Source organism: Nesoenas mayeri, assembly GCF_963082525.1.
Source record: "Nesoenas mayeri genome assembly, chromosome: 6".
NCBI classification, from domain to species: domain Eukaryota; kingdom Metazoa; phylum Chordata; class Aves; order Columbiformes; family Columbidae; genus Nesoenas; species Nesoenas mayeri.
In genome coordinates this window covers 7,118,781-7,131,362 of record NC_137545.1, presented here as the reverse complement: position 1 = coordinate 7,131,362, position 12,582 = coordinate 7,118,781, and the positions used below count along the sequence as shown (strand labels likewise).

Sequence of the window (12,582 nt, the reverse complement as noted above, 5' to 3'; positions counted from 1 at the left end):
TATGTTTCTAGAATACATATTTTCCTCTTTAGCACTGCCTACCAGGTGTTGGCTGCATGGCTTTCCAACTGGCTGGCGGCACTGCCAATCTGGCCAGCGCCTCTGCCAGGTGGCTAACAGGTTCGCCCCAATGTTTGCATCTCCAGACTCAACCTTCCCGGGGGGAGGGCGGGGAGGAGCGTGGCATCCAGAGCTGGAGTCATCAGGCATCAGGGCAGAGCTGAATCCAGGTAAGATCAGCCAGCTCTCCCTGGGGGAGCCTTGAGTTTCATAAACAATGACAGACAGTGAAAAGAAGCGATGTTACCGTGATGTAATCTAGCGTTAAAAGGAAACTGGCAAATGTTCTTTGTGCCACCCGTGCCACAAAGCCAACGAGGGTAAGGAAAGGGCACTAGTCCCGGGGCGAGTTCCAAGATGTGAAGCTGAAGAACTTGATCTATCAACCATGCTGCCAGAGGCGGGCTCCCTTCCAGCCCATGCCAGCACATCTCAGTGAGGTCCTCCATAAATTAGGCTCTGCCACACTCATGCAAATCTCCTGCTTCCAAAGCACAGAAGAGGAAAAGAGCAAGTCAAACAGAGAGAAGCTGGCATATTTCTGCATTCTTAGGGCTTAGCTCATCCTTCACTTGGAGGAGGCTGAAACCCAGCCTGTGCAAGCCCAGAGTGCAGAATAGCTGAAGCCTATAGGCAATCCGAACAACATATGGAAGGAAGAAATGCATCTCTAACAAAAGGGAAAATGCATTCTGGGGAAAAAGCACTGGGTCCTACAGAAGACAATTGGATCAGGATGTGGAACAAAGCCCAGACTAACCTACATGGTCACAGGGGATTCAAAGCCCAGCGTCCGATTCAAGGCTATCTCAAGAGGACAGTTAGTATAATTCAGTGCCAGTGGTCACAGTCCTATAAATAAGTCATGAATCCATTAAGCAAAGCATCTGAAGGATTCCACAAAAGACAACGTTCAGTTCTGCACAGCCTTCACAACTCTTGATAGCTGTGCAATAATCAGTCACACTGTTCACACAGAGAGAACCAAATCAGCTCCCTCTTCCCTGCTTTGGTGTGGTATTAACCATCTTACCAGGCACGGTCTCAGCGCTTGGTTCAGAGTTGCCAATCCAGGTGCTTGTAGGCTGAAAAGACCACGTATAACCCGTTGCTAAGTCGTGTGACCAACCACAGAGGTCTTCAGGGAGATCAAAGTTGCAGTTGAAGTTCACAGGGAGATGGAAATCTTATAAAAAGAAATAGAAGCAAAATAAAGTTAGATTAAAAAAAATAACCTACCCACGAAGGGTTGCTATTAAAAACCAACCCAAAACTAAAATAGCTGGCAAGACATAAATACTGAAGAAAGCATGAAATCTCACTCACACTGATGCTTTTAACCTATCTCACATTTCGTCAGCTCTAGGGATCAGCCTTAAGTTCTGCATCATCAAAATGCTCACACCATGTCCTGCAACTAATCCACCAAACTAAGCAAATATAAAAGCAAGTACCAAATGCTTCCAGACTCTAATCAGCACCTTCTCTTCATCCCCTAGAGCGGTCAAATATTAAATGCCTTCTTAAATGTCAAGGAAGAGAGCTTCCTGAGTGCCCTGTGCTCATCAGTTCCTGCTCTGGCTCCTAAAGAAGAATCTCAAGTGCTCCAAAAACCCAGCTCCTGAGTGACAGATCGAGCCACTTGCACCAGACGGGAGCTGTCTGTCAGCATGGAGAGCTGTCACTCACCGCTTCCTACCTTCTCATGGAAATGCTACCAGGGGAAACATGGGGCCACCATGAGCTCAAGCTTTTGGATTCTGAGCGAAAGGAGCCAGCCTCTATTTCTAGTTCCACTACGGACTCACCACATGGTCTTTGAGCGAAGCATTTAACTTTTCATCTGTGAAACAGAAGCAGAGCTAATTCCTCTGTGTCAACGGCTTTAAAAGCTTTGGAGAGCCTGCAGAGACAGGTCTGTGGACAGGAGGACCCATGCCAGGGGCTGCATGTAGCAGCCAGGCAGCTGCTGGCTCCTTCGGCTGGGGAAGCATCGTAAGGCGCGGAGGCTGCAGAAATGGTCTGAGACCATCCCAAGCACTCAGCAGACACGCACGTCAGAGCCCAGTTATAGGCTGGGTTTTTCCTGAGCAAAGAGGAAGCTTTAAATCATAGTGCCCACCAAGTGAGCGATAGCCAGAAGGAGGTGAGTGACTCAGGCAATAGGCATCAGGGGAACTTTGCTGCAAGGGGCAGAAGGTTTTCTTTTCACGCTCCCACTTCGAAATAAAACAATGCAGATCATGGATCCTTTTATTCCAATCTAATCTCATACCCTGGAGAGCAGCATTGTTTCTGTTTGGCTGTCATAAATCTGATTGTCCAGAGAAACACACTCATTGTTTATGAGAATGAAAATTGTTGCTAAATCTGAGGGAAGCTGACAGGGAGGCTGGTTCCACGCTCCACGGCAAACTCCGCTCACTCTCTTGCCCTGGACTGCACCCAGGAATCGTGTTGTTGCAGAGACTATTACTGGCCTAAATTTCCTCTCGGCAGTTTCCCAAGTGCCTCAATGGTAGCAGGGTTGCACAGGCACATAACTGAGGCAAAGCAATGAGAATCAGGCCCTTCGAGCTACTTCTGCAACTCACATTTCCAGAACTGAACTACAGCAGAATCCCGATGGGAGGTGTGAAAAGGCAATTAACATTCTTTTAAAAATTTATTTATTTTAAAACCCATTAATTTTTCCTCCAGGACTGGAAGCTGAACTGACAGAAGTCCTAGGAGCTATCTCAAAAGGCAGTTTTTCCTCCTGAGATTTCTGGTTGAAGTCCTTGTGTAAATGCCCCAGGCTCTGTTTTTGTGCATCTCCCGCGCACTGTACAACTAACCCCACACTGCTCTGCCGTCTTCTATAGGCAGACACCACAGACACCAAACCACTCCCTGTACATCTGACAGCCACCGAGGACCAGGAGGACAAACTCCTGCCTGGAGTTAGTGTTCCCCCTCTCTGCTGCCTGCACAAGGAGCCCAGACTGTCCTCCTAAATTTTAAGCAGCTGGTATTAGGGAAGACATTCTTTAACAGATAGGTGTTTGGGACATCAGCCTTCTCTACACGTTGTGATTTACCTCTGCAGTTGTGACCTCTGCTAAACGAGTCCCGCATACCAGGCAGTCTGAATCATCTTCTGAATTTACAACACCCAGCCAAGGGGATCTGGAACGGAGGTGGCTCTAAACAGGGCACTAACTGAGTTTCTCCAGGTCACGTAAGGAACCTGAGAGAGCAGCTCTTCAAGTTTCATGCTGTAGGGACTGAATTAGGTCCTATCTCTTGCTCTCGCATCCTTCCTTGATATAACTTATCAGATTTTGGCAGGTTTTGTTTGGGTGTTTTTTTTATCTTGCCCTATCACTAATAATATTACTCTGAGCTTTCCAGGAATACGACCCATGTATAGGAGCTAATGGGAAGATAAGAGTATTTCCTTAGCTCTTAACCCATCATTTATTGAGACAAAGATGTGCTGCTCTGATACATACCCTCCTCTTCTCCACAGCTATCACCACACTCGGTTGCTTCTTCATCAGTTGGGTATGGGGTGGTGGTCTCTTCACTCTTCAAAGTGGGCACCAGCGTCTCTGCGGTGGGCTTTACATCTGGAAAAAATGGAGCAGGGATGCTATTTGCGACAGACAGAACAAAAAGCCCAGGTAGGAGGAAACAAAGCAAAAAATACTTTTCTCTTGTTCTTATAATGGCAGGAAGAGATAGAACAAGAATACCATGAAACTTCCACGTGCTACAAATGTCAGCGTGGTTTGAACTTCAAGTGAACTGGCTGTTTCCATATGGGAGTTGCTTTGATTTAGAGCTCCCATTGGACAAGGCTCTCCTCTACACATACATGCTGCTTTTTCTTCTTAATTTCTTAATCTACACTGGTGCTGGCAATTCGCTTAGCTGTCATTACTGGATAAGAGAGATCACAAGCAGAACGTCTTTTTCTTTCGTAAATGCATACGACACGTTAAAATAACACACACACACCCCATTCCCACCAGTTCTGCCAATTTATAAGACGAGTCGCTCAAACCCAGGAATGACGTGACCGCCAGCGGGCCCAGCGGATCCCCCAGCGCGCTGCTCGCTGCAGAAAGCATCTGGTTTCACACTCCAGCTCCTGACTGCACTTTCAAAGGGTCTCCGTCCAATTTCCCTCGCTCCAACATGGTCCGTGTGAAACAACCTCCAAGCAGGTGTCAGGGGAAATTTAAGCAAGAAAGGGAAGGATATTAAGATCAGCAGTAAACGACATTAGGTTCCAGCCGTCTCTCCTTTTACGGGTGCGCTAACTGGAGCACCGCAGGCTTGATTCTCTCCCCTTTGAAAAAGACGCTGCTTCGCTCTGTTATGTGTGATTGTGTTTCTTTGTCGGCACCCTTCAGGATATCATTTAATAAAGCTGGAAGCGGGAGGAAATGGCTAAATACATTGAATATTTTCCACAGGCTCCTTTTTGCCCTTTTATTTTCCTGTTATTAAACATGTTGCACATAAACTCTCCGGGTTTTTTTGTTTTTTTTTTTTTTTTTTCCCGTGGCTGTCTTTCTTTTCAGGATAAAATACAAAATAACCTCAAAGTCTTTTAATTTTTAAGTTCGAATTTGTTACAACCCCATAAAACTCCAAATGCAACCAAGAAGCAAATTGCAAGCAGCCAGGCACAGAAAAATGTCATAAAAAAAGAAAAGAAAAAAATAAAGCAGCAGGTGAAGGTAACATATCAAAAGCTGAAAGTTATTTAGAGCTGGTACGTTTTTACGTTGTTTTTCTTGTATATTGAGATTTATAGCTGAAATGTGACAATGTGGAAGGACCTTGAAAGCCAAGTCCCATACGGGACACAGATGCCGAGCGGATGTAAATCAACAGCGTCGCAGCGCCACGTACAAGCCGCAGAAATATATCTTGAAAAATCAGTTACCATGGCAGAGCCGCAACATGATGGTTACAAGAGATAATGAAAATAGCAGGGAGGACAACGTGATGTGTGAAATGGAAAGTGAAAAAGAGAGGTCTTGCTTGCTTGCTTTCTCTCTCCCTGGCCCAGCAAGTGTCTGTGCAACTGGTGGTAACTGCTGATCAAAATGCAAAGTCACTAAGTAATTGAAAACAGATGTTTGGAACTTCAAAGGAGAGAAAACCAGCTGCAAGTGAACATTCATCAATCTCCATTCTTCAGAGGAAAAAATCTGGCAGGTCTTTGAAAGAAACCAATTGCTGACTCCCTGCTTCCCGGTTTTTGAGCTACTAGCCAACTAGTTTGTGAGCCCAGTTGCTGTTAGGTTACCTGTTTGACTCAGTAATTAAGATGCTCATTGCTGCTAAGAAATATACACAGGTAGGCAGGGTACGCATGGCACAGGCCCTCACCTGAATATGTTTTCAATCAGCTTATTTTAATCCATCTCTTAATCTTGTTCACGAGCAAGTGCAATTGCCTGGGGTTTCAGAGCCGGTTCTGTAGTGTGCCAGGGTCCTCTCAGCAAAGGGGGGCTGTATCTTGGCATTGCCAGGGACTGCTGCGTGTAGCCAGCCTGCATTTAGCACGCAGATAATGCCATGGGCTATCTCTGCTCCCCAGGTTGCATCAGGGGTATAAACACTTTTTATAACATGGCGAATCCACAAGATTACAAGCCCTGCTCTGATTACAAAGCGGAATGCCTGTAGATCAATAAAGCTACGAATATTTATGACTTGGCAGTTGAGTTTTAAACATTACAATGTGCAAATGATTAGACAGCCACACTGGGAAATGACCATAAAGCACCCTACCTGGAAAAAACATGGGCTGTTGCTGCTGATATTGAAACTGAACATGGACATAGCTGTAAAAGAAAATTCGGACCAAAAATAGCACAAGAAGTTGAGGATGCCAAACCCCTCTTATCCTCTAATTTGGAGGAGTGCAACGGAGGGGCTGACGCATCCATGGTCAGAGGTCTTGTGTGACTGTCTCCCTTTGTGGACATCCCAAAGATGTTGTAAGATTTAAACTAAAATCTAATCTTGATTTAAATTAAACTTTTTAAATTAAATTTCAAATGGATTCCCAGTCCAGGGTGAGATTTGCCATTGACTTCAAAGGTGACAAATCATCGTTATTAATTGTGCGTATGTGTGTTCTGTGATTTGCTGTTAAGTGTTTGTAATGCATCTCACAGCACATCACAGGAGGAAAGAGAAGTAAAGACTCCGCAAAAGGGTGGAAAAAAGCTCTGTGCCTTTTAAGCTTCCTAGAATGGGAATTCTTACAAGAAAATGCCTTCTACAGATGTGTTTATAAAATGGAAGTCCTACCTCTTTATCACTGACATCTGGACGCCAGATTCAGATTTAAGAAGATTATTAAAAAAAAAAACTAGATTAAAAAAGGGGACAACTAGCCCCTGGCACTGAACAGCTAGCATCAGACACAATGAGCTGTTGGGTGCATTTTTGGCTTTTGGGAATAAAACTATGGAGCCATCAATCACCATCGAGCCTTAGGAGGGTCAGAAGCACATCTCCCCTGATCCCAGTGAGTGTGTTAGACAGTTTTCACCTCTGTATTAAAAGTAACGGTGGCTGCAAGGCATACTGCTTGTGAAAAACAGGTGGGCAAAGGTGAACAAACTTCCCTGGTCTTAGAGATGTTGTAGAGGTGCCACAGGGTTAACTTCCCAACCTTTGCTGCAAAAGGATTTCCACATGGCGTTCAGTGAGAGAGGAACTGTTGTTCTTACAGCAAAACGTTATCGCGGCACCTCGAGATACCCGTACTGGTCACTGCGCCACTCTTCTGCACTTCTGCTTCTCTTCCTACTTTTTGTCTTTATCCATTTGGATTCAAAAGCTCAAATGTGGCCCCAATGGAGCAGGTGAGCAGAGACACAGGGGGTCCTACCTGTCCAGTCGCAGCCCAGCACCTCCAGTCGCATTCCTATTCCAGCTGGGGACCACCTCTCCGGGTGCACTCGGACATACTGGGCAGGAACAGGGTCAAACCTCCGGACTTCAGGGATGTCGTAGTGGATGTTGCCTTCAAAAATCTACAGAGACAGAGAGAAAGAGGAGGCAAGTGATGTGTGCATCCCACGTGCTCTCCAACAGGCCTGATAATTCGGGTCTGGCGGGACAGTGCTGTGGTTTGAAATAGTTTAGCTGTCCGACTCCGGGCCACTGAGTCAAGCTGAGCAGAAAATGCACTGATTTTACTCAGTTTCCAGAGGACCAGACAGGCTGTTTCTAAGAAACTTGCACAATCTCTCCTGGCCTCTGCTTTATATCCAGGGGTCAGATTCTGAACAAAGCCACGCCTGGGGAACATCCACTAACTTCACATATAAATAAAATCAGATTTGTCCTTTGGCAAATAAAGAAGCTACTGCATGTTCTCGGATAGTGTAAACGCTCAGTTTTCCTCGCAGTCCAAGTACTGCTGCTTTTCAGCTTACACGCACGAACTCAAGTCTGTGGGGAATAAACAGAGGGCTATAGATAGCATCAGACCTTCTAAGAGTCATTTGTAAGATCAGGAAAAATTAAAACTTACTTGAATTTTCAGAAGCAGATGATTTTGCATAGAAAGAGAACAGGTAGTAGCTGGGAATTAATTTATTTCTCAAGCTCCTTGCCACTCCCATGCTGTTAAGCAGAAAGATTATGGGGAACTCCAGCGATATGAGCAAAACATGGGGAATTTCAGGCTCACACCAGTGTGGCAAAAGGGACTTTAGATACAGAAAATTCCCCAAAGAGAAGTTGTGATTCATCTCCCTCTTCCAGAGGTGCAAGCCACAACCTCAATACTTGTCCCCTTAAGATATGTAATTAGTTTGTGTGAAACACAATTGAACACACCACCTTGTGGGCTCTGACCTGCAGGAGTTGCAAGAAACATAAGGTGATGGCCATGTCCCTGGCCTGCTCCACAATTATCATCCCTGGGGCAAGGTGGAACCTACACCATCTAGAACATCTTAGGAGCAAGGGCCAGGTAATGCAATCTGGGACTCCATGGTGATAACCCAATCTCCCAAGGTCTCTGTGAGGGGAGACAGCTGATTTCCTAAGACCCCACCAGGCAGACTGAAGATAGCCAGAAACATACAACGTTTTGCAGCTGCTCCAGGCAGTGTCTACCTTGGCTTGCATCGTTTTGGGGTCCTGGATGAAGTCCCAGTCCTTTCCATTCATGCTGTAGGCCACCTTAAACTTCTTCACGAAAGAGCGGGACTCGGTGGTGGTCACGCTGTCCCCTCCACGAGCCCCCTGGATAATGACGCCTTTGACATTCTTCGGGACGCCAAGGTCCACCTGCAGCCACTCTTCCCCGGGCTGGGCTTGTGGGACGCGGGGAAACCAGCCTGAGCGGCTGCTCACCAGGCGGGCCATGCTGGGAGACCAGTCGTAGCCTCGGATGGAAGAGGCCGAGATCTGTGAGTCAGAGATGAGGCCAGAAAGCATTCCCAGCATGTTGGAGCAGGGCGAATCTGCAGGGAAGGAAACAGCATGAACAGCCGGGGCGGCTGAAGGGAGCACTCGTGGTTTTTCCTGCAGGTTTGAGCTCTGGGCATTAAAGCAGCATCCGTGCTGGATGCTTCCCCTTTGTCTCTGTGACCTGGGTGCCTGTCCCCATAAGCACATCCCTTGGGATGGGTGTCCCCATGCTGCTCACAGTGTCACCATGGCATGTGGGGGACAGCACTCTGGGAGAGGCTGTTGGAGGGACAGAGAGGAGGAGACCCTCACCGGTGATGCGGCAGCCATACAGCTCCAGCCTCAGGGCAATGCCGTTGTGCCAGCTCTGGGGACGGATGCGCACGAAGCGTGTGAGCACCGGGCTGTGGATCTTGTTGAGAACGACCTCCGTGGCATCCTCATTGGCCTGAAATGTCTGCAAGGGAGAAGGGGCACAAATATGGTTACATCCTCTCCAGGCAGAAAGAAATAACCAGATCGGCAGCAGAAATAATCTCAGCAGGGAGAACAGGATGGGCTGAACCGCTGGCAGGACAGCATGGTGGATAGACTCGCTCATCAGGCAGGAGCCCTACGAGCTTGCTGTCCTGCTGCCTCTCACAGCACCCCAAGGCTCCTCAGACTACCAAGCCACAGCTGCTCCGAGCTAACCCCCCAACCTAGAGCTGCTCCAATGCAAAAGACCAGATGTCCCCAAACTCTGCGTGACATCTTGCCTTCCCTCTGCAGGTAAACAGGCTGACATTCTGACACATCCTCGCGCCAAGATCGGCCAGGAAACACCGTGTGCAAGCAGCAGCATGACCAGGGAGGATGCTGCCTCTGCCTGGGGCGATGAGCTGCCATCCCTGCCAGCTCCTCGCTCCTGTCTCTCTGGCGCACACGCAGCCTGCCATGGAGACAGCTTTTCCAGGGAGTTTATGATCCAACATGATATGAAAGGGCTGTGACCTTACCAGATGGCCATAATCAATAACTACCAGATGGACGTTAGATCCACCTCTCCTTCCCATTATTTTAATAGGTCGGACCAGGACTGGATACTTGTGTTTTAGTTTCAGGCTACAGAGCCGTAGCAGGGGAGGGTAATTTTCAACCCTTTCTCTGCCCCCAGCACAAAGCCCTAAAGCTCACAGACTGAGGCTGCAGGCATTGCTCACTTTTCCCTACAAGGATGCAGGCTCTCAGGACAGGGCTAGAGCACCCACCGATCTCGGCCAGCAGCCACATCCACACTGAGATGTTGTCCGGGCTCTTCTGCACATGCCGTGCTAAGCACAGAAGTTCCCACTAAGTTTATCTCAGAGCAAAGCAGGAGAGTGTAATCTCTGGCACTGATCTCCTGTCGGAGGCAAGAGTCAAACAATCCGACTGCAGATCCCTGTGATGCAGGGCAGAAAAAGGGATGAGGCCATATCCTGGCCTCTCACCTTGAATAGCGGTTAAGGAGTGTTTTATAAGGCTCTCACAGCTCCAGGCCTGCAGATGGCACATGCTAAGGCTCTTCTCCCTGGATCCAGGGCTCAGCGAGTGTTTGCAGAGGGGCACAGTGGCTGTACCGGGCTGTCCCACGCACCACCCTCCTGCCAGGGCAAGGAGCAGCCACCCCACAGCCGGCCCCGGCTGCAAATCCAGCTGGTAATTGGGATTTGGGGTTGGTGTGAACTTGAGCAGAAATGCTAATCTGGAGAATATACATCATGCTGCTACCGTTTAGCAACACAGCATGGTTTATGTGTTTTTAATATCCTATTTTATCCTGTCTGACCCTACTTCCCATCCTTTTCCTCGCTCAGCAGACACCAAATACCCTTTTTTCCAGCAGGAGTGCTATAAGAAGAGTGGTTGCTGTGTAGCACTCTCCAGGCACAAGTGTGTGTATCTATCTTGTAAACCAGTGGGAACACACACACATACACACACAGGCTGAAAGGATATATTTCCACACCGCAGCAAAGCCTCCAGCTTTATGTCAACACAGAAGCTGACACACAACACCTTACCTCTGAACCCAACACCGGAGGACAGGAAACGTTTATCTGAGCCGGTGCAACAATTTTAGCACAAGGAGCAGCACGTCAGGTCAGCGCAAAGGTCCCTCTGTCCCAGGGGGTGGCTCCCAATGGTGGCCCCAGCAGATGTTTGGGGGCAACAACCCCCAGGGGAGTTTTCTCCTGGCAACCTCTCTACGCTTCCCACCATCAGCACTTTGAAGACTCCATGAGCCAAAGGTTGCATATGGACCAGCATGTTTAACAGTTACTGATGAGGTTTGCTGCTCTTTTTGGTTTAACATATTCCCAGTTTTGTTCTTTTTTAGCTCGCTTCACACATATGAGCATCAGGGACCACAGAATCCAAATTTACACCAGCATAATTTGTTGCTGACTTCTGCAAAGTCAAGCTTGACAGAAAGCAGAAGCAGGACCGAGCCCAAAAACTTTATCACTACCACATGCATTGCTGAAAGCTTCTCTTACACGACCTTAGTCCCAACCACCTGCTTCCAAGGAGAATAACCTCAATTCTGCTTTACATTTGGGGCCCAGTAATTTCCTCAGACTAGATCACATCCAATAAGCCACGTAACCCTGAATTGGGGCCTTGACACTCCGGACTGCCAGTTTGGGAGGGCAGAAATGGCACCTTCTAGCTCCAGTATCATCTGCATTGGCAGGATCTGCTCCAGCGAACCTTGTTTCTGAAAAGCGACAACTGATCAGAGCAAGTTGTTGCTTTGCACCCTGTTCGGTGTGACAGAGAGGGTCCATTATCAGAGGGCAGGTGCTCAGTGCTGTTGGAGAAGCCAGGTGCTCCTGCCTTCCAGCCTTGTCCCAAATGGAAAGGCATTGCAAGCCCGCAGGTCCCAACACTGTGACCAGGGTCGGACCCCACATGTGTGGTTTATCTGCACTGAAAACACCGACCCCAGAGCCTTAGCGCACTGTGGAGAGTCCCACTGACTTCAACAGGCTCTGCATCCTGCCTCAAATTAGCACTCACGGCATGGGAAGAACTAGCAGGAAAATGTGTGAAATCGGGAGCGCCAAGAAAGCAAAGATTTCTTCCCCCCTTACCAAAATAGAACGTTGCTATTCCTCCCATCCTAGCTGCTTCCCATCCCACTCAGCACATATTTTGAGCCAAGTCTTTGAATGGTGTAAATCAACATATCGCCATCGAAGTATAAGAAGTCACAGTAATTTACACCAGCAGAAAAAAAAATATCTGGCTGTGATCTAGGGAGACAGATACACACTCAGCAGAGGGCACACACACGCACGTGCACGGACACACGCTGAAGAGTGACAGAGCCAGAAGACGGATGGGAAAACCATTAACAAATTAAAAGCACCTTCCAAGAAGCAGTCAAGGGAAATCGTCTCCACTGCCGCATCAAAAATCTGCCCATCCCCTCCCCATATACTTTATGTTTACTTCCGCTTTAGTCCAGTTGGCAGGTCTACATGTAAAATTAAATTGATAATCAATGAGAGTTGACCTGCTTAATTAATTTGCTGCAGAAAGCAAGTGGTGGGAGATGATGTCTAGGCTAGAGGAGAACCGAGCAGGTTTTCCATGTGCACACACATGCAGGCACCACACCAGCACTTACAAGTTGTATTTCTGACATGCTGGAACTGCCACAGGCTAATGGGGGAATTTCTGAAGCTGCATTAGTTCCAGTGAGTATGGGAATTGTGCCAATGGCAGTTTGGAGTGAAGAGAGAGAAGGACAGGGAGACAAAAAGCGCCGTGAAGTCGAAGAGGCAGTGAGTCAGAGAGTCAACCTCTCTCCCACTTTATTTATTGTGCTGTTTGGCCACTACGCAACTTCTTGGGGAGCTAAAGAAAGAGGCTGGGGGAGGCAGAGGAGAAGGCCAAGGATGGCAGCAGCCCTGCCTTCATCCGTATGTGTGTGTCTCTCTAGACCCACTAGATTTACTGCAGGATTATGTTACTCCCATGGAGACAGAGCCCTGGAACAGAGCATGCTAACAGGGTTAGGGCTTCAGGATTTCGACAGAGAAGCATGAAGGA

The 12,582-nt window shown here is 47.8% G+C and overlaps 1 protein-coding gene across 2 annotated transcripts in view; it reads right to left on the bottom strand.

Moving 5' to 3' along the window:
* Positions 1-12,582, bottom strand: part of NRP2 (neuropilin 2) — a gene marked incomplete at its 3' end in the record, with an annotated part of 79,369 nt that overhangs the window by 27,749 nt on the left and 39,038 nt on the right. For both annotated transcript variants that reach the window (XM_080347119.1, XM_080347120.1), the window contains exons 8-12: positions 8,812-8,956; positions 8,203-8,552; positions 6,965-7,109; positions 3,555-3,671; positions 1,094-1,246 (exon numbers count right to left, since the gene is read on the bottom strand). In XM_080347119.1, coding sequence (XP_080203245.1) covers positions 1,094-1,246; positions 3,555-3,671; positions 6,965-7,109; positions 8,203-8,552; positions 8,812-8,956 — 910 coding nt within the window. The remainder of the gene's footprint in view (positions 1-1,093; positions 1,247-3,554; positions 3,672-6,964; positions 7,110-8,202; positions 8,553-8,811; positions 8,957-12,582) is intronic.